General features: G+C 43.2%; 1 protein-coding gene across 1 annotated transcript in view; it reads left to right on the forward strand.

The window, feature by feature from the left end:
- The window catches only part of ZRANB1 (zinc finger RANBP2-type containing 1), a 64228-nt gene that overhangs the window by 40044 nt on the left and 1563 nt on the right, over positions 1-22621 (forward strand). The window contains exons 3-9 of the mRNA XM_063433730.1: positions 8128-8315; positions 11405-11558; positions 14459-14530; positions 14899-15097; positions 15320-15440; positions 18143-18272; positions 19074-19303. Of these exons, the coding sequence (XP_063289800.1) occupies positions 8128-8315; positions 11405-11558; positions 14459-14530; positions 14899-15097; positions 15320-15440; positions 18143-18272; positions 19074-19303 (1094 nt within the window). The remainder of the gene's footprint in view (positions 1-8127; positions 8316-11404; positions 11559-14458; positions 14531-14898; positions 15098-15319; positions 15441-18142; positions 18273-19073; positions 19304-22621) is intronic.

A 22621-nucleotide genomic window follows, 5' to 3' on the forward strand; every position in this document is an offset into this window, starting at 1 on the left:
CCCCCTCTCTCAGGATCTGTTATTCTTTTCTTCCTGTCTTCTTTAGTTTTCTTTAAAACCATAAGACAAAGTAGGGACTCTTTGTCTTATGGGATTCCTCCGCTTGACCAGCGGAGGAGCAAAGTGTGCTTCATTTCCGCTGGTCAGAGCAATTTTCCCATGATCCCTAGCTTTCCTCCCAGTTCCCACAATACTTCCTGTCAGTATTGCCAAAAGTCCTGTCACTTAGACAGAACGCCGGCAAAACTGCCGAATTGCATCCTAACAGAATGAGCACCGTTTCTCCATTGGTGTTAGGATGCAATTCGGTACTTTGTTCGGATCGGAATTTCATTCAAATGAATGAAACTCCGATCCTATTCATTGCTGTGGCTGCATCTTGCAGCCGCTTAGTAGATAACTCCCTAATTCCCACGGTATCAGGGAGCTATCTACTAAAAGGCTGAAAGACCTAAATTGGTCTTTCAGCCAAATTTACTAACACCAAGTAAAAATGACTTGGTATTAGTAAATAATATGCCCCTACTCGCTATACCGCGAGTAGGGGCATGTCTAGTAAGCAGTGAGCAGCCTGTGGCTGCTCACTGTAGAAAAAAAATATTGCCCCCCACCCCTAAATGACGGGTGGGGGCCGTAAAGTAAAATAAGGGAGGGAGACCTATTGTCCCCCCCCCCCCCGGCCCCCACCCCTGAGCGGTGGGTGGGGGCCATAAAGATAATGAGGGGGGGGACCTACTGTCCTCCCCCCCGGCCCCCACCCCTGGGCGGCGGGTGGGGGCCATAATAGTAGTAGGGGGGGGGGGGACCTACTGTCCTCCCCCCCGGCCCCCACCCCTGGCCGGCGGGTGGGGGCCATAATAGTAATAAAGGGGGGGGACCTACTGTCCTCCCCCCCGGCCCCCACCCCTGGGCGGCGGGTGGGGGCCATAATAGTAATAAGAGGGGGGGACCTACTGTCCTCCACCCCCCGGCCCCCACCCCTGGGCGGCGGGTGGGGGCCATAATAGTAATAGGGGGGGGGGACCTACTGTCCTCCCCCCCCGGCCCCCACCCCTGGGCGGCGGGTGGGGGCCATAATAGTAATAAGGGGGGGGGGACCTACTGTCCTCCAGCACCCGGCCCCCACCCCTGGGCGGCGGGTGGGGGCCCTAATGGAAAAAAGGGGGGGGGACCTACTGTCCTCCCCCCCGGCCCCCACCCCTGAGCGGCGGGTGGGGGCCATAATAGTAAATAGGGGGGGGGGGGGGGGATCTACTGTCCTCCCCCCCCGGCCCCCACCCCTGGGCGGCGGGTGGGGGCCATAACGATAATGGGGGGGGGACCTACTGTCCTCCCCCCGCCCCCACCCCTGGGCGGCGGGTGGGGGCACTAAGTAAATTCCCCCCCCCTCCCCCCATCAAGGTGACTAGGGGTGCCCAAGCCCCTAGTCACCCACCCCCCACCCAAATAAAAAAATGCCCCTACCTACCCCCCTCACCCTAAAAAATAGTGAGGGGGGAATAAAATTGCTAACCTGTAAAGTAAAATTAAACTTACCATTCGACGTCTTCTTTTTTCTAAAATCTTCATTTTTCAGCCCCAAAAAAGGCCAAATAAAAAACCATCATAGCCGTCGAACTAAAAATAAAATAAAAAACCCGAGCGCAAAAAAAAAAACCCGACGAAAAAGAAAAAACCCGAGCGCACAAAAAAATAATCCATCTTCACCCATGGAGGGCTCCGCGCAGACTGAGCTCCGCAGGGCGGGGCAAGGCTTATAAAGCCTTGCCCCGCCCTACAATTAGCCTAAGAACACTCTGATTGGTGGGTTTAAGCCAATCAGAGTGCTCTTTGTCATTTTACAAGCGTGGGAAAGTTCTTTGGAATTTTCCCACGCTTGTAAAATGACACAGAGCACTGTGATTGGATGGCTTGAAATCCATCCAATCACAGTGCTCTGTGTCATTTTACAAGCGTGGGAAAGTTCTTTGGAACTTTCCCACGCTTGTAAAATGACACAGAGCACTGTGATTGGATGGATTTCAAGCCATCCAATCAGAGTGCTCTTTGTCATTTTACAAGCGTGGGAAAGTTCTTTGGAATTTTCCCACGCTTGTAAAATGACACAGAGCACTGTGATTGGATGGCTTGAAATCCATCCAATCACAGTGCTCTGTGTCATTTTACAAGCGTGGGAAAATTCCAAAGAACTTTCCCACGCTTGTAAAATGACAAAGAGCACTCTGATTGGCTTAAACCCACCAATCAGAGTGTTCTTAGGCTAATTGCAGGGCGGGGCAAGGCTTTATAAGCCTTGCCCCGCCCTTCGGAGCTCAGTCTGCGCGGAGCCCTCCATGGGTGAAGATGGATTATTTTTTTGTGCGCTCGGGTTTTTTCTTTTTCGTCGGGTTTTTTTTTTGCGCTCGGGTTTTTTATTTTATTTTTAGTTCGACGGCTATGATGGTTTTTTATTTGGCCTTTTTTGGGGCTGAAAAATGAAGATTTTAGAAAAAAGAAGACGTCGAATGGTAAGTTTAATTTTACTTTACAGGTCAGCAATTTTATTCCCCCCTCACTATTTTTTAGGGTGAGGGGGGTAGGTAGGGGCATTTTTTTATTTGGGTGGGGGGTGGGTGACTAGGGGCTTGGGCACCCCTAGTCACCTTGATGGGGGGGGGGGGGGGGGAATTTACTTAGTGCCCCCACCCGCCGCCCAGGGGTGGGGGCGGGGGGAGGACAGTAGGTCCCCCCCCATTATCGTTATGGCCCCCACCCGCCGCCCAGGGGTGGGGGGAAGGACAGTAGATCCCCCCCCCCCCCTTATTACTATTATGGCCCCCACCCGCCGCCCAGGGGTGGGGGCCGGGGGGGGAGGACAGTAGGTCCCCCCCCCTTATTACTATTATGGCCCCCACCCGCCGCCCAGGGGTGGGGGCCGGGGGGGGAGGACAGTAGGTGTCCCCCCCCCCCCTTTTCCATTAGGGCCCCCACCCGCCGCCCAGGGGTGGGGGCCGGGGGCTGGAGGACAGTAGGTCCCCCCCCCTTATTACTATTATGGCCCCCACCCGCCGCCCAGGGGTGGGGGCCGGGGGGTGGAGGACAGTAGGTCCCCCCCCCCTATTACTATTATGGCCCCCACCCGCCGCCCAGGGGTGGGGGCCGGGGGGTGGAGGACAGTAGGTCCCCCCCCCCCCTTATTACTATTATGGCCCCCACCCGCCGCCCAGGGGTGGGGGCCTGAGGGGAGGACAGTAGGTCCCCCCTCATTCCCATTATGGCCCCCACCCGCCGTCCAGGGGTGGGGGCCGGCGGGGGAGGACAGTAGGCCCCCCGTCCCCCTCTTATTACCCTTTTTTTTTTTTTTTTTTTTTTTTTTTTACAGTGAGCAGCCACAGGCTGCTCACTGTTTAGTGGACATGCCCCTACTCGCGATATAGCGAGTAGGGGCATTGGGGAGATTTTAATCTCCCTTGTGCTATTATGGGGGTCATATTGACCCCCATAGAGTGAGGGGGGGACCGGGGGGGCTTATGAAGTGGTGGGGAGCTCTGCTCCCTGCCGCTTCTATAGTTACATATTACAAGGAGGGAGCTGCACGCCGGTAGCTCCCTCCTTGTAATAAACTGAACGAACAAACTAACACTGATACACAGTGTTAGTTTGTTCGTCTGATTTTTTCTATTCATTCATTCGTCTGTCTGATGAATGAATGAATGAATAGGTGAAATTCCCGTTCGCATGTCCAGGTGTTTCACTGGGCATGTGCGGGAATCTCAGGGCTATCTAGTGTGGGCAGATGACGTGTCCCACAGGGACTTCACCTACCCACACAAAGATGGCGGCGCCCTGAATAAAGATCGGGCAGAAAATAAAGAATAAAAAATAGGTAATGTGGGGGGCATAGGGGCATTTGGGGATGACTAGGGGGTCGATTGGATGTAGTTGAGGCGGGAGGGGGGTTAAAAAAAAAAAACGGAATTCGGCATGACAGTGCCGCTTTAAAAGCAGTTTGGGGCTGTGCAGCTAGAGTTCCCTGTTATAGTGACATCAAAGGGCATTATGGTTCTTTGTACCTATGTTGACAGAGAGAAAGTGCTTTGTTACAAAATCTCATGGATGCCAACTAGTTTGCATGTTTGTTTCCTGGAATTTGAGGAAGCTGAACACTACTGTTCCTGATCAAAGACCTTTAACCAATCATTGTCTGCCCACTACTCCTAAGAAATATTACCATTTTACCTAAAAAGCAGGTGGGGGAGATATTGTATAGCAGATGCATCTAGCAGGATACTTTTAAGGGAAGCTGGTGGTGAAGAGGTAGGTTTGCGATCTGCAGCGTTGGTGGGTAGCTGGCTATATATCTATTTAAAGGAATACTTTAGTGTTTGGGATACAGCTTTGTATTCCAAACACTAAAGTGTTCCTCTGACCCCCTCTCCAATACCAATGTCAAGGTCCTTCAGTGCTGGCTCCTTCTCTCTTGACATTGTGCCGAGTGGGAACTAATGCACGAGTGCGAACGTCAAAGGGATTTGACGACATTGGACGTCCCAGGGATGTCAAATTTATATTGAGCACCGGGCAAGCAGTTTTTCTATTCTTTTAACCCTGCCACTGACTGGTGGGATGGAGGGGTTATTAGTACGGTGAATGGACTGTCCGCTGTGCGTATAGTTGGCTGGGGCCACATTAGACGGATGGGGAGGTGTGAGGAGCAGCAGATCCACTGAGATAATGGATGCTGGGATACCACATGACGCCATATCCCAATGGCTGGCACTCTGCGCACTAAGGAAAGAAAAGTAATTTTATATGTGGAATATGGAATGTCACTGGAATGTCGTTTGTATTTAAATGGTCAGTGTGTGTGTGTGTTTTGATAGTAAAGTTAGAGAATATTTCCAGGCTAGCGATTTTTGCCTCAATTTATTTTTTTAACTCGGACTCGTTTTTTTTTGGAAATTAATCTAGCAGGTGGGCAAGCACCCCCAATATTTCTAATTGATCTTATTGTGTCAAAACAAGTAGTGTGTTCTGATGGACAAGTAGATTTATTTATTCTTAAAATTCCAAAACCCTTGTTCTCCAGCAAAGCGCGAGGACGCCCAGTGTCGTGGTTATCTAGTAGACAGCCACTAGAGGCAATCTTAACCCTGCAATACAAACACTGCAGTTTCTCTTTAACTGCAATGTTTGTATTGCACGTGGAAGGGGACAGGAACACTGCACCCAGACCCATTTTAATGAGATTAAGTGTCTGGGTGCTTAGTGTGCCTTTAACATGGTAGAAACTGTGGCTTTCCTCACTCTTTATATTACATTTCCTACTCTTTCTATCACATTTAAAGATTGTATTTTATATGCTGTGACTGTGAGGCATCCTGACAGACCATACAAAGTGATATTACATCCTCTGAGCATGCTGCCGGTGTATAGCTTGTTCCTGGTACAAAGATACGCTGCACTAGTACATAGTAAGCTCTATAAGCAATAAATTGTGTGCCCTTTTATGAACTATATAAAGATAGCAGTACAAAGAAACATAAAGTACTAGTTCGTTTCACTACACTATACACAGAGTAAGGTAAAGTTGAACTTTAAATGTGATTATGGTCCTATTTTAAAAACGATCTTCTAGTCCGTGTTTGTGTGCTCATCTAATTTGTGTGAATGGCTGATATGGTGTGATTGTGAACTTTGTTTAAAAAAAAAAAAAAGGTAAATTAAAAAAACCCTATTCCCATGTGATTAGAGCAGGTCGCCTAAACAGACTGAGATGTGCACACCCGCTGACAGACACGCATGCACATTTTTACATATACTCATTAATTATTTATTTTATTAAAATTTGTCCACCCAGCCCCCCTACCTTTTTTCTGAGCGCTGTGTTCCTGGGGTCCTGTTGGGCTGCACTAATCCTCTTCCTGCTCAGCATTTGCGTGCAGTTTAGTATGCCAAGGCCAGAATTATGTCATATACCGGCTGTAGGCATCACTGCAGGCGTGCAAGGGAGCAGAGCAGGAAGAGCACAGCTCCCTTGTTGCCTCTGCATTAAGTAAGCCACCCGCCTCACTCCCTTCCTCTCTCAGCTCTTCATGCTCCATGAGCCGCCTGCCCACTTGACCGCCATCACTCTTCATGAGCCGCCTAACCGCCTCCCATCTCAGTCAACCGGTCACCTTGGGGGCTGAACGGGCTCACAAGTCCCAGGCGCCTGGGATTTATCGAGCCCTGGTGTGCCAGTTTGGTTAACTGTGTATCACCAATTTAAATTTTGACTAGCCCCAAAATAAGGAAGTTTATCTGCCTCAGTGGTAGAGGCTTCACATGTTTTTTTTTTGTTTTGTTTTTTTCACCCCCTGAAAGGTCTGCAAGTAGTATGAATACTGTATGAAAGGTAAATGGGGTTGAGGTGATGTCTAGCATTAATAAATTCCTATAAGGGCCATGTAAAAAGGTCTTCAACATTGAAAACATTTGAGGCCTCAAGTGAATTACAGGGGAAAAAATGCCTTTGTGTGGCAAAATGGAATTTCCATTTGGCAAAGATCTAGTAATGTAAAGTAGAGAGGAAATGGATAGGTTAAATCGACAAAAGGTTGAGTTTTGGACGTAGGCTAGTGTAATGTAGAGACATCCAGTGGAAATTTGCAATGAGATACAGCTGGTGATCCTGCCATTATTTTAGTAGAGCATGTCATGCGGGTGATGGTGAAAGACTGTGTCACTGGTTGAATCACGTCTCTGGGCTGGATTTTGTGACCGCATGTGATGCTGTCTTCACATGCCTTGATCCTGATCAGCTACGAGATTGCTTATATTCATTGTATATATGACACATAATATCCCTTCCCCCACCCCCTCTTTTGAAATTTATTTATGGATGTCTGGTGACATACAATATTAGGTTCTAGTTTTGTGAGTTTTTAGAACCAGGATACCCTAGGATGAACAAACCTCTAACCATGAACAGTTAAAGGTGGTGGTTGTAGTCTTGACGGCACTATTGGTAACTAAGAGGAAGACCAGACATTCCTTACGACAGGGGTGGGCAATCTGCAGCCCTCCAGATGTCTTGGAGTACATCTCCCATTATGCTCTTAGGGCCATAATGCTAGCAAAACATTAAGGGAGATGTAGTCCAAAACATCTGGAGGGCCCCAGGCTGCCCACCCCTGCCTCATGAACATGAACCAGTGGTAATGCATTACTGGTACTTGGCAGTGTGTGTGCATGTTTGCATGTTATTTTTTTTTTTTCTCTTAAGCTTTATTTGTAATCTTTGTCAATCTGAGTGTTTGCACGGTTCTACAGTTGTATATATCTTCAAAAATATAACAATTTCACTACAGTACTCGGGGACCTACCACATACAACATAGCTAAACCATAAAGGAAGCAATGTGTCAATTATACTTAAGCAATATGAAACTGTATGTATCTGTAATGTGTATGTCTGTATTAAGGAAATGTGATTGCTGTGCTGTCTTATGTTATACAATGCATTGTCCCGAACAACAATGTTATGTAACCTGCACTCAAAATTTTAATAAACCAAAATTATGAAAAATAAATATAACCATTTAATTTTTAAATTTTACCCCGATAATTCTCAACATTTGTAAGGAGATAACATTGATATCCTCTTAACAGTTTTTTTTCTAAATTTTTTTTTTTACACATTTGTATTTACAACTACATTTCATGTGCAAATTCCATACAGCTTTGCAAAACATACTTTTATTCCCCCCCTCCCCCTCCCTCATATACTTTAGATTACCATGGTAACTGGATAGTTAAGCTCTAATCGGGAACAGGGCTAGAATATCATATTCTTGGAAATATTGACATTGAACACTTTCTATATACCACTGTAGTAAATGCCAGCTGCTTGGGTCTGCATATTCAGGAAGTGTCAAAGGTTGAATATTTTATTGACAGAACAGCAATAAATAGTCATGAGTTCTTACTATTATGAGTATTTGCTGAGAATGCCACGTAATCTTGCCTGGATCTGGTTACGATTTCCATAATATGGACCTCTGAAATCCTTCCATGAATATACAGTGAGGCAAGCCGGATGACTGACTGTTTTTGTACCCAGCATGCTCCAGACTTTTTTAAAATTTGTTTTTATTCTGTCCCACAGGTGTGGTGGAAGGAGATCTCTCTGCAGTGGAAGCTTATAAGACCTCAGGAGGAGATATCGCAAGACAGCTGTCAGCTGATGAAGTTCGTCTCTTGAACCGTCCTTCAGCTTTTGATGTGGGTTACACCCTGGTGCACTTGTCAATTCGCTTTCAGAGGCAGGACATGCTCGCTATACTTCTGACAGAGGTGAGCGATAACACCCGTTCGATATGGAATAAAATTCTGTGAAACTCTTGTGTAAAGTGATCTCACTGTTATACTTATTTTGAAAATGTGTTCTTTATAAAAACTATGGTGCTTTCAGAATAGATAACATTTGTCTCCCTTCCCCTTGCTTCATACATTAGCGCAAAACTCACCCTTCATTCATTTTTAGGTATTTTGTATGATTTCACACTGCGTGTCTAAAAATAAATAAAGAAAACAAATTATACATTAACACCCAAAATAAGGGAACAATGTTTGGGGATTTGGCAAAATAGTAAAATATTATTTGAGTGAAATAAAACTTCTATGTTGCGGTTTGTCATTCTGATTTGAGTTTATGTGCTATATTTCGGGCATATATCGGTTTCATGGCAATTGCAGAAAAATAGTCTTTTTGTACTTTTATATTTCAGTTTTCAGCCTGAAAAGTGGACTAAATGGGCCTGGTCTTGCTTCTCAGGTGTTACTTTATTTTAATAGGAGTGCATTGTTTAATAGAAATTAAAAATGTGGTGCTGAAATTTAAGACTCTTTCAAAAGGACTAATACAGTTTAATTTATTTAAAGCAACGTTTTAATTGATGCTTGTATGGCATCACTTGTTTCCTTGCCACAGCAAGCTCAACGCTACTCACCTAGCAGCCTGATCGTATTCCATGGTATCCCTCAATTACCAGCCCACCACTAGATGATGCATAGCTCTCCCAACTTCATAGCTAAACACTGGTCAAGGCACAGTGCAGGGACAAGGCAACTTGTTTATTGAATAGGCAGGATATTTAGACGGTAAAATTACATATAGGAATGGCAAACAGTACAGGGAACTGATGGAAGATTACTGTGGAAAAATGGGAACCAATCATTGTACTGGGTAAATACACACAGCTGGTACCAGGATGTCTGTGTTGCGCTAAGCAAATTAGTGAGGATGATAACCCCCTTGTTTACACACAGGAAGAGGCCAAGTTAAAAGGGAGCTCCCCAAATCTGAGGTACTGTTGGTAAAGTTATCCCTAAGACCCTTCAATGACAATCATCCAGGTCACTGGGGGTAGAGCAACACACCAGAACATCAAAGGGCACTTACGACATTGGTGCCTGGCATCTGTGCATGTAGAACATGTACTTGTATGTTTGATGGTGTCTCCGAAGGGACAAATAAACCAGGTTTAAGTTTATGTGGGCCGCAAAAAAAAACCAACCTTATATTTTCATAAAAACGTAGGTTTATTTTGAAAAGTACTATATAGATGTTGTGCGGGTGGGCTGTTTTTTTTATATATATATAAAAAAAAACAGCCCACCCGCACAACATCTAGCCAACAAGCAGACTCCACTCACATTGCTGCTGCCAGTATGCGACTCCGGAGCCCGGCCTCTTGTATATCCCAAATAGCGCCGTCCGCACCCTGTGCCAAAGCAGATCCTCCCACTACTTCTTGACACCCTGTGAAGGTGGAGCAAGTCAACATCGCGCTGGAATGTGGCGTTGCGTGCCTCTGTGCACCTCAAGGTCCTCCACTGTCCAGCCGCGGCCAATGCAACACTGACCGACAAACTTACTGACAGGCGTGCGCACACACTGACCGATGCACGGATTCTTATAATAATTCTTGGGGTCCAGTGGGGATCTCCTTCCTGCTCCTCACTGCTGCAGTTTAGAGATGCTGTGCGCCGGAATATGACGTCATATCCCAGCGCCCAGCATCACTACAGACGGCGCGCGATGGAGCAGTGAGAAGCAGGAACATTGAGCTCCTTCGCTGCATCCACAGTCGTGTCGTCGTCCCGTCCCCCCCCCTAAATTATAGCACATTAGGCACCTGCAATGTGGGGAAAGCTAGGCAATTAGGCATGTACTCGCCGGGCCGCAAAGCTGTCCATTGTGGGCCGCGAGTTTGACATGCTTGGCCTAATGAGAGAGGTACATATATGGTCGACCATGCTGGTCAAATTTTGTCAGAGAACCGTAAAGTGGAGGGAAGAATGTTGAACAATCAAACATACCGTATTTCATTGAATCTCGCTAATCTCTAATATATTAAATGTTTATGATGGTTTCCTACAGAATGTTAGCTATTTAAGTGCAACAATACTAATAAAAATACTATGCGTTCCCCATAAGTAATATTCGTTTAAGTCCCTCAAAACACATCTTTCCAGAAATGCTTATGGCCTCCCAGAGTAACTTCTATTTCACAAATCTTTCTCTTGCACCTCCTAAAGGGCCACACTCGACTCTCACTTCCAGTTCTGCTACTTTCCCACCTTGTTTGCTGTCCCCCTTGATTCCCTTCCTATTGTCTTTATACTTCACTCCTCTAGACTGTATGCTTGTCTGAGCAGGGTCCTCCTCTACCTATTGTTCCTGTAACATTTTGTAATGACTTATTGTAAAATTTCCCCCTTTCATTATATAAAGCTCTGCAGAAGTTGACGCTATTTAAACACCAGTAATAATACTATTCGTTCCCCATAGGTAATATTCTTCAGACTTAATCATTCCTGAATCAGTGTCTTCAGTTTGTCACGTGTCCATCTAGATTAACCATTTGTGCACACAAAAACTCTTCTGTTGATGATGTTTTAATGAACCTGTAATGAATCTTCCTAGTACCTGTCCTAACTCCTTTTGAGCTGCAGGGGAGAATTTGCATTACAGGAGAAAAGTCTCTGGTTTAGAGGGTAGCTAGCCAGCCCTTTTGCATGCCACACCGTCTTTTCCTGGTAGAGCACGATTGTTCTCAGGGACCCTCACAAACTGGGTCATAACAGCATCCACTGAAAGGGGACTTCTGTCTGTGAATCTAATGCAGATGTTATGCCAACGTGCAGCATCTTGACTATTTAATATCTGTAGCTCTAAAGAACCTGCCGTAACTAAATCTATCCTGTCTGCATATGTTCTTTCATGGATGATTTTGCTTTGAGACAATTTGTTTTTGGTCCCTAACAGATTCATTATTTAGCCAATCACAAGTCAGAGCATTGCTGTTCTTCTGATCTCTGTAAGCTTTTATCCACTTCAAAGCACTTATACCGGTGTGTTTCTTTTTTTCCTCCATCAGGTTTCTCAGCATGCTGCTAAATGTATCCCTGCCATGATTTGTCCAGAGCTTACTGAGCAAATAAGAAGGGAGATTGCGGCGTCTATGCATCAGAGGAAAGGGGACTTTGCCTGTTACTTTTTGACAGACCTGGTAACCTTCACGTTACCTGCAGGTATGATGATTTCATTATTTATATTTGATGAATACTCCCGAACAATGATTTGTGTTTTGATCTGTTTAAATGCCTCATAAAGGTGGTAAATTTAGCTACATCTGTTCGTTTTAACTTTTGGCCAAAACATGTAGTCCAGTGTGGGTGGTGGCTTGGCAAAGGTTGATTGGTAAACAATTTTAATTTTTTTTAAATTTATTTTGTGGTTGACCATAATGTAATGAGGTTTGGCTTAATGAAATCCTGTGCACCGGTATCAATCAGCCCGCCCAAGCACACTCCAATTTTTAGAGTCATCGGTTCTATTTATTTACTGCACCTGTATCTAATACATGCTGTTTGAAAATAATATATAATATATAATATAATATAGGATTGAGGATTTTGTTAATTAAAAGCAAGATAATCTCAAGTGAGAACCGAGCATCCCATCCCCTCGTATTGTACTGCAGAACATTCAGCAAGGTATGTAGGGGGGTTAGGAGCATAAGATGCCTCCGTGACAGGGAGTTGAGACCTAAGGGTGAGTAACCTGCACGGAGGAGACATTTGTGAAGTATGAGTTCCTTAGTAAGGGGGCGCATGTATCTCTTCCAGTCCATGGTGGCTTTAGGCAAATCTGGAAAGAAAGTCAGAGAGTGCTCCTAAAATCTGTGTTTTATTACGGACAGCTGCCATAAGAGTCTGTTCTGGCTCTGCTGAAACCGGACGATAATGTCCCTGCTAGTCAGTGTCACAATTTGTCGGCTTTGGTATCCAGAACCAGCCGTCCAGCGGCATGGCTTTTGCCTGTTTGATACTGAAGAGGTGGATAAGTAGCCTGCGGAAGAAATTAGGGAGTTCTCCTGTCTCTATTTTATCTGTCAAGCCGCGTATTTTCACTTTCCTCCAACACCTTTCATCTTCTAAGGCTGCCATAAGGTCTTGAGTTTTTGCCTGAGAATGGTACAGTGCCTGTAGTTTGTGTTGTAGGCTGGAGATACGGCTCTGTGGTGTGTAGTCTTGCTGAAACTTTGTTGATTTCCTTCCGAAATTAGCCTATGTTGGCTGCAATTTTTCGGCAGAGCTCTTATAAGAGGTTTATCAGATTCTCCTCCGTGACCGGTTGCTGTGCCACTGACTTGGGAGGTGAGGCAGGATATCTTCTCACCGGTTGGGACACAGGTAAACTTTCCGCAAGGGAAGCATCACTAGATGCTCGGGAAGGCCCATCCGATGGCGACGCCATTACAGGCCTCTGGGGGTTTTGTGGCCTCCACAGTAGATCGGTTGCCAGAAGTTTGACAGCTTTATATTTCTTGCTTCTGCCTCCCATGCCTGGGACAAGGGGATTGTAACGGACCACCTGGCACCCCGACTGGGCACCTCCATCAACGGATGCTTCCTAGCTGATGACGAGGACTATAAGCACCGCACCGGACACCACAAGCACCGCAGACTCCACAACCGCCGTAGCTTAACTGGAATCTCGCCGTCTTCCTCCTACCCTGGACCAACCGCTGATATCCAGGACCGTGTGGGAAATACCTCTCCTCCAGGAGAGCATAACAGGAACAGCTCTTAAAAGAGCTAGTGATTATCCAAGGGAGTATACGGAGTATAGCAATCCCTGGAAGTGATATAGCGGTTTCCCCCAATAAGAGTCAGAACTCAATATTGAGGGTGAAGAAGTCTGTATAATGGAAACCACAGCTGGCCTTTTATGCAGGTTTCCCAACAAGGGTGAGGCCCAGGTGGACCTTGTTGGGCAAAGGCACACAAAGTGTACAAACCAATGTGACAATGAATGACACTCCCACATACAGTACACAATCCCTCCCCTCTGCCTGTGATATAATTAAGGCAGATAATGCATTAACTTAATCATCCCCAGAAAGAAAAAAAAGTTTATAAAGTACCATACGTACCCTAAAACACAACATATCCCCATAAGTCACATCCCCTGATAGCCCTGATCTGGGTTATTTTTGGATATGTTGTTCACCCAGATCGGTTAAGTGGTTCAGAAATTTCCTGGAGGTCATAGTTTTGACCCACCGTGCACATGGTCCCATGCCCAAAACAGTTCCAGAGAATTGAGGCTAACGGTCGGTCTCTCTGGAAAACAAAATTACATACTTCACATGAACAGAGCAGAGAAGTTTGAAAAATTAGCTTTTTTTATTTTGTGTTTTGTAGATTTTCGCCCGGAGCATGACAGAAATGTGTCCTGTCAGTATGGCCGCTGGCTCTGCCCCCAAAGAGTACAATTATAGTTCTATGATGTGCTAACTAAATTGCTTGAAACTCTAGGGATAAAAAAAACCCTATCTTCTCGAGCTTAACTTTCATAGTCTTCCGTATGCTGTAAAGGCTACATATCAGGTCTGAAGTGGCTGGGCATGAAGTCATCCCATAATTCTTAGTCTAATTTACTTGCTAGGATTGTACGATGCTGAACGTGTAACTTTAAAATTGTTTATTGCACACCCAGCTGTTCTGTCCATTTTGAAACTCTGTTGGGTGAAGATACATTTGTTGTGCCAGCACGGTTTATAGATTGAATATTCATCAGAGTGGTATACGGTCATTCACTAAATGTTCAATTTAAATGAGAAGTGCATTGGAAGGGGAAGACCTGATACTGTTAAATGGTGAGATTTAACTTGTGTATTAACATGGAAGAGTATGCAACCTAAGGCTTTCTGGTAATTAAAGGTCCCATGATCTCTTGCCTCCATAGCTTGCACATGGTATGGCATTTGGTATTCACCAATGCACAAGGGGTGCATATACAGATTATTCTAGGTAATCTTTTATGGAGCATTTGCCCTTCATCCATGGCTGAACAGCCTTAAGTCGCTATTTGTCGTTTAGAAATGCATGCCATCAAAATGAATTCATGTCTTGTTTCTCATCAGATATTGAGGATTTGCCTCCTACTGTTCAAGAGAAGCTTTTTGATGAAGTTCTGGACCGAGATGTGCAGAAAGGTAATAAATACATTGTGTGCTGAAACTAAGCAGGTGGTGTATATCTGGGTCAAAATATAAACTTCTCATAACAAGTATAGATCCAATAATTTAGGAGCTCAAAATGTGTAATAACTGGCAAATTTGTATTAATATATTCTTTTTCGAATAGCTTCACTCGGTTTAGTTGAAAATATTGCAGACTTGAAGCAGTAATACAACATTTTTTTGGACAAACCCCAAAATGTCTGAAGTTGCACATATGCAGTTAACAAACTTGTGTTCAGAGTCTCCAGATAGAAAATCACTTAGATTTTTAAAATTCTTTTCATTGCCAGTGTAATCCATTCCTGTGTGCTGAACACATTTTTTTTTTTTTTTTATCCTAGAGTTAGAGGAGGAATCTCCTATTATTAATTGGTCTCTGGAGCTGGGCACCCGTCTGGACAGCAGACTTTATGCACTTTGGAACCGCACGGCGGGAGACTGCTTGCTAGACTCAGTACTTCAAGCAACGTGGGGCATCTATGACAAAGACTCGGTGCTAAGAAAGGCTCTGCATGACAGTCTTCATGACTGCTCTCACTGGTTAGTTAAGCAAAGGTGCTATTATACATTCACAGCAATATTCACGGAGTTATAGAATTCCAATTTCAGCGTTGAACATATGCACAGATCAACCAACCCAAAGATTGAAAAGTTTTGCATTTATGTTTAGGCCATGTGTTTCCTTGTTGGTTGTCATCTGCTAGAATTTCCTTTTTGCTGTAACCATTTTTCTGTGTTCATCTTTTGACTGTCTGTTTGCAGGTTTTACAGCCGATGGAAGGAGTGGGAGTCGTGGTACTCTCAGAGCTTTGGATTACATTTCTCTCTACGAGAGGAACAGTGGCAGGAAGACTGGGCTTTTATTCTGTCATTAGCAAGCCAGGTAAGGAGAGCCTGTGTTCCACCACCTTTCCAAACCAGAAATGTACACTCATTTGACTAATTCAGGGAAGAGTTTGCATCATTTTATTTTATTCCATGATCTAGGATCTATTACAAAAGATGAAAATCTCTCTGGCAACTGGATAGCTATTTTCCTGTGTGTGTCAATAGATATGATGCTATTCTGTTTTCAGATTTAAGTGCATCTCTCAAACATCCAGCCCTTTCCTTCCCTGTACACACATTCTAGGTGTATTTATTTGCATGTAGGTCAAATTAAAGTGACACTTTTTCTGTGGAGATCCTCGACAGCAACAAGTCGCTAAACAAAAGCCAAGCATGAATTATAAAAGAATGCTTTCCTCTGGGCATATGCAGTACTGCTGCTAGTCTGTGCATAGACCTGAGTGCTTACATGCACGCTGACACAGTGCGTGCAAACACGTTCAGCATTCCTCTTCTTGTTGGAAACAGAAGCCAAATTAGGTGCTCAATTCTGCAGATTTCTTACATTATATGCTCCATGGAACATGTTAAGTAGATGTTGTATTACATATCGTAGTTATTAAAACACCAATAATGTAGAACATCATTATTGTGCTACTTTTTATCCTTTTGATCCAAAAAAAGAGCAGCGATCTGTTGTAGACATTGCTTGACAAATATAATGCGGGAAGCTTTAGTTTATAAAGCCACACTATGTGCCAGGAGCAAAGGACTGAGCCAAATACACGGCATGTTATTGGGCGCTCTATGACTAAATGGATGAATTCAGAGGTCATAGCTTGGTGACTCCTAAAAAGAACAGGAAACTGAATTGTAATCCCAATTTAGTCTGTGTCTCGCTCCCCCTCTCTCTAAAATTATTTCATAAAGATTTTATCTTTAGAAAATTTAGTCTCCCTGAAATTCCAATGCTGCCAAGAGATATATGAAGTCAAAGTAGGGACTATTTTGTGTTTGTATATTCCCTATGCTTAACAAAAGACTGAGTTACCATATAGTTTTGTCATTTCCCCCAGCTGCAGGGTAAAGGCATGGTCTGTGGAGGATCCAGTGGTCTTGCGGTATCTTTTATAGAGCTCAGTGTTGCACTGTCGCGCATGTGCAGCACTGACTTTGGCTCCTGGGAGATGAAACACCAGACCATTCCACCAGACTGACCATTGCACTTGTAGATTAACCCCTTAAGGACCAAACTTCTGGAATAAAAGGGAATCATGACATGTCACACATGTCATGTGTCCTTAAGGGGTTAAAGAAAAATTCAGAAAGCATGCCATCTGTTTTCTTACAAGATCTTTCTAGTTTACCACATTCTAATTTGTTTTTATTTTTCTAGTTTAGAGGTTTAAACTGAGACTATGTTGAGAGAATAAAAAACACTTCTAGTAATTCTAGTGTAATAAATTATTCATATGTAAAAAGCAAGCTATGGAACTTGGCACAAATGTGACACAAAAGCTAAGGGTGGGGTAGAAAAATAGGTTGCTAGGATAGTATTCATTGAGGGTTTAGTGTTTTGTTTTGATGACAGAATAAAACTAACAAAACCAAAAAAAGCAGTGTGAACAGTAAAACACATGTAGCAGGGAGATGAGGTTAAAATTCCAGGCTCTGTAAGAAAGGCTCATGAGTGCCACTTCTGACTACAAGATCCACTTCCAAGGGATAGGATAGAGGACTCCAAATGGTTCAACAAGAAAATGTATTGATACAAAATTAAAAACCATAAAGCCTTCTTCCAGTGCTAATTATTCATTTTCGCCTGTCCTTTTCATACTTGATTCTCGTGATGAAATGAGGAATTGGGGAGAACTGACAAGGAATTGCACACTTCAGGCACCTTACAATGTGCAATTTCTTTAATTCGCAATCTTGTGAATTTACCCACACCAGGTGTATGCCAGCTTGTGTTCTCCTTGACTGAGACTTATTTATAAAGAAATTAAAAGGAATCTACTTGATTTCGGGTAGATTTTTCATTTCCCCTTTTTTTTTTTGAGTCTCTGGTTTGCTTATTATTGGCTTTCCATAAACGACATGGCTTCTTTTAGCAGGTATTAATACTTTGATAAACTTCTCCTGGTGCGTAAACATGATTTTATATCAAACCATTACTGGTCCTTTTAAATTGTTACCTCATGCCAAGAGAACAAAGTCCCAAATTCCTGTCAAAAAGCTTTTACTGATCTTTAATGCATGGGCTCTCATCTTTCACATTCACCACTCACATGCTTTCTTCTTGCTTTGTATTAATGTTCTAGATTCCCAGATTTCCCATAGCAGCACTTAAGCAGCACGCACGTCAGCAAATGGATGCACGCATTGTAATTGGTCTATACATCTAGGCCGTTATATTTCTGAGATGAGTTACTGGCAGTTTGCCATACAAAACTTACTAATGCTAACAAAGGAGTGTTTTGTTTTAGTGTTTTTTTGTTTTGTTTTTAACTGGTATTCAGAAACCTTTTCGGCTGCTGGAACTGAAACGTCCCCTCTAGAATGATCGCTTTTCTCCAATTATAAATGTTTAAATAGGTTTGTAAACCATGCTTTTGAATGTGTACTTCATGTATTTTTTTTTTTCCTACTTATCTTAATTGATTACGCAAGAATTGAATAACATGTTTGCTAGCCGTTAAGTACTTGCCCATCTGATGGCATAACTTTTTATTTGGGGTTTTGTATTTTTGTGCTTAGCCCGGAGCAAGCTTGGAACAAACGCACATTTTTGTCCTTGCGCACATACTAAGACGACCAATCATAGTGTATGGAGTGAAATATTACAAGAGCTTTCGTGGGGAGACGCTGGGGTACACTCGCTTTCAAGGTATGTCCTGTTATTGATGCCATAGATTCGACTTTAAAATCACTCCAAAAAGATTTTTTGTTCTCTACAATGTAAATCAATTTGATCAGAAAGGTTTTGCAATTCATAAGTAACTGTTAAGTAACTAGTTTTCTAGTTTATCAGATTGTGCTATCTGGCTGCTTCTGTAGGAGATATGATCTATTAAAAGCTGGTTCCATCTAGGTGTCAAAAATAAAACTAGCACTAAATGTTAAAAATGTTATTGAGATTTAGAAGTGTGAATGTGTATAGATATTGATTACTGTTGTTCCATTATGCAGATTGTTTTGAAAGGTGGGTGACCTCAAATATTGTGATGCAGTTCGACCCTAAGGGCTTGTTTCCAATATTGTTGTCACTGTTAGCAGCTGGGACTAATGGGTGCTAATTACCAACTGGTTTCCAAGGATATATCCTTATATTTTGGGATGGGGGACCACAGCTGCAGTATTTAGTGGGTAGGAAAGTACTTTGCGACACCGGAGTTAAGAGTGCCAGACAGAGGGAACATCAGCACTCTGTGTAAATTCCATGGGCAACCAGTCTTTTTCTGGGATTACCACACTGAGATGGGTATGTTGGCATGTTACACATGCTGTTGTGACATGGTTGAAAAATAAAACATGCCTTAGTTTTTGTTGTAGAGTAGTTTAGCATTAATGTTGCTCTGCTAGAAATAATGATCAATGGTCATAATGCGTCGAATGCAATTCCGATTTCTGTTTGTAAAGATTTTGTGTATGTAGAGAGACGTAACTTATGCACCCCTTTCTTTTTTAGGAGTGTACTTGCCTCTGCTGTGGGAGCAAAGTTTCTGCTGGAAAAGCCCCATTGCTTTGGGCTATACTCGGGGCCACTTCTCAGCTCTTGTAGCCATGGAGAATGATGGCTATGACAATCGTGGGGCTGGTGCAAACCTAAACACAGACGATGATGTTACGGTTACCTTTCTGCCACTGGTGGACAGTGAACGTAAACTTCTGCATATTCATTTTCTGTCTGCGCAAGAGGTGAGATGATGCCTTTTTTTTTTTTCTCCTTGTCTGAGTATGTCAATTTTATTATTAAACTATTGATGATCGTCCTGGGTGGGGAGGTTAGTGAGTGATGATAGGCTTAAAGCGGCACTGTCCTAGTTGAATCCCTTTTTGTTTTTTTAACCCCCTCCCAACTCCTCTACATCTAATTGTCCCCCTAGTCATCCCCTAAGCCCCCCAATTATTTTTTGTTAATAAAGACCTACCTACCCCCTCACCCTAAAAATAATTGGGGGGGGGGGGGGGAATCCATCTTCACCCAGCAAGGGCACCGTGCAGACTGAACTCCGCAGGGCCTGAAAAGGCTTCTAAAGCCTTCCCACACCCTGCAATTTGACTGATTGATTTGCTCTGATTGATTCCAAGCCAACCAACCAGAGTGCTCTGATAGGCAAGTCTCTTCATTTACCTGTCAGAGCACTCTGGTTGGCTTGGAATCAACCAATCAGAGTGCTCCAAGTCAAATTGCAGGGCATGGGAAGGCTTTACAAGCCTTTCCCCGTCCTGCAGAGCGCAATCTGCATGGTGCCCTTGATGAGTGAAGATGGATTACTTTTTTAGAGTCGGGTTTTTTGCACTCTTTTTTTTTTTTTTATTATTGTATTTTATATTTTTGCAACGGGTATTATGGATTTTTATGTGGTTTTTTGGGGGCTGAAAAGACATCAAATGGTATGTTGTGGTTTTTTTTTTTTTGTTTTGTTTTTTAACAGGTATTTCGTTTTCTTGTTACCCCCTCACTATTTTTAGGGTGATGGGGGTAGGTAGGACAAGAAATGTCCATGTGTCGTGTCCATTTTTATTTAGGGGTGGGTCCCGGGGGAAAAAAGAACAATTTAGGTCTCCGCCTTTTGGTAGATCAATCCCTGATACCATGGGAATTAGGAGTTATTTACTAGGCAGATGCAAGGGCTTGGGGACCCCTAGTCACCTGGGGGGCAGGGGGTTACATTTAGCTTCCACCTGTCGGGATTCAGCTCCCCTTACCAATCCACCAATGGGCTGCTCCAGTGGACCAATCCTTTCACTCTGATGCCCCAGGTCCTCGGTGGTGCCGTATGATCAAGTTTAACAAACACACTTATGGAATTGGGTGTATGTAACAGTAATTAACATTAGTCCTTTCAAACATTGCCAAAGTCATAAGTGCATCTAGAGATCTAAAATGTAAGATTTGTTAAATACGTGTTTATTTTTTTTGGTTGGTAGCGAAGGTATTCCAGCATTTCTGACATTTAATTATCTTGGCCCATTTCGTGCATGACTGGTTAAGGTGTTTCAGCTTTTTCAAGCCCTGTACACTTGGGTTTTCGGTTAAATTTAAGTAGTATAACTTTTTTTTGTGTGTGCTGATTCACTTGTCCCCCTTGGCGATATTGTATACACAAAGAAACTGATTAGAATGTCACCCAAGCGGCATGGCAAACTAGCCCAGTAGACCTTGTGCTAGCAGTGACCCCTGTGAATGGCTATCAATATTCGCAAATATTCACTGTTCTTATAGAAAGAGGCACACATTTTAATGGTACTAGCATGTTTTACAAGTAATCTGGCCATTACAAGGCTACATCATTTTGCATAATCCCTAAAATACCTATTTCCTCCAATATGTCTGCTGTAAAAGGGACATTGTAAGTGCCCACAGCTACTACAGCTTGCTGTACTGTTGAGTCTGTGGGGAGAGTCTCTTTGCACTAGAACCAATAAACCACTGCCTTTTCTGAGAAGGCAGAAAAGTGTTGATCTTGAAAGAAAAACAGAAAACTCTCTCTCTTCAGGGATAGTGAGTGATACAATATAGTACCCAAACAAAAAGCAGCTCAACACATAAAGTGGAATACCCTTATTTCCACGATCAATCTTAAACACTTAAAAAATATATGGTATAGAATATATACCAATTAGTGGAGCGCTATATGAATATAAAATAATGGAGGCGTCCACTTACCCCATCAATTGAGTGTAATAACACACTTAGGAATATAAGATTTATATTGATGGGGTAAGTGGACCCCTCCATTATTTTATATTCATATAGCGCTCCACTAATTGTTGCACTAACGCCTGTAGTGTTTGTTTCAAAAATAGCCACAAAATGATCTTCCTGTTGAGGTCCTGCAATCTTTGCTGAACAGACATTCATCTCCTTCACTTTTGACAAGTAACTCTCTCTATGGAGATGCTGATTGGCGCAGCCTTTGCCATGCATGCGCATTGGCAACCCCCCTCCCTCTCCCCCCCAAGTGGGGGTATAGAAGGTAAGCAAGTCACTTTAGATTCCTGGCCCACCCCTGAAATAAATCGCTCAGACATGACTGTTGGAAGTATAGGTTTGTGTTTCTAACTTTGGCGTGTTTTTTAAAAACAACTTGGACAAGCTGAATGCAACTTGAGGCAGACCAACCAACCCTCTCATTATGGTCTTTGCTGCTAAATGATAAAATTACTCCTCTCCCAAACCAGAGTTGGACAGGAGTTTATGGAAGACACAAGTTACACTCATAAAAGCTTGATAATCAGGTAGTAGCCATTGATTTACACATAGTATGGTTCACAGTTTTGCGCAATGACCTGTGTGCTGTGATCTGACCCTACATGGCTTATGCTTGCCGTGTTTGGACAGAATTTTTGGGACCATTATAACATGACCATTATTACAGGTGACCTATTGATTGACACATAGTTGACAGGTTACTTGAAACCCTATCTTGTGCCATCTTTGTACAGTAGATGGCAGTATAGTACCATTCAGAATGTTTGGTTGTGTTCTTTGTCCCAAGTGCATCATTTTGTAACTTATAAAGCATTTATGGATTTGAAAGTCTTGATTAGGGTTAATTTATAAACATGTGAAGAAACTGACTGAAAGTAGTTAGTTTTATCTATAGCCTCCTAGCACCATAACCATTACTGCAAACAGAAGTGGTTATATGATTGGAATGTCTTTTTAAAGTAGAGCATAATGGTATAATTTACACCTTCATCCAGATTATGATTCCATGTAATTGCAAAAGCTGGGGTGAAAAATCTGCAAGACCGGTGAGGTAGCTTAGTTGGTAAATTCAGACTACAAAGCTTGTTCAAAAATGCAAGGTCACAGGTTCAAATCCTGGCAAGGTCAACTCAGCCATTCATCCTTCTGAGGTTGATAAAATGAGTACCACACCAATAGCTATTAATATTCAGCTGCCGATTTGGTTAATTCCGAGAGCGCGCTTGGAGTCCCTCTGGGGAAAAAGGCGCTATATAAATACTAGTTATAATAATATCAAATGACTATCTTAATGATTT

This window comes from Pelobates fuscus, chromosome 10 (genome assembly GCF_036172605.1).
Source record: "Pelobates fuscus isolate aPelFus1 chromosome 10, aPelFus1.pri, whole genome shotgun sequence".
Lineage (NCBI taxonomy): Eukaryota > Metazoa > Chordata > Amphibia > Anura > Pelobatidae > Pelobates > Pelobates fuscus.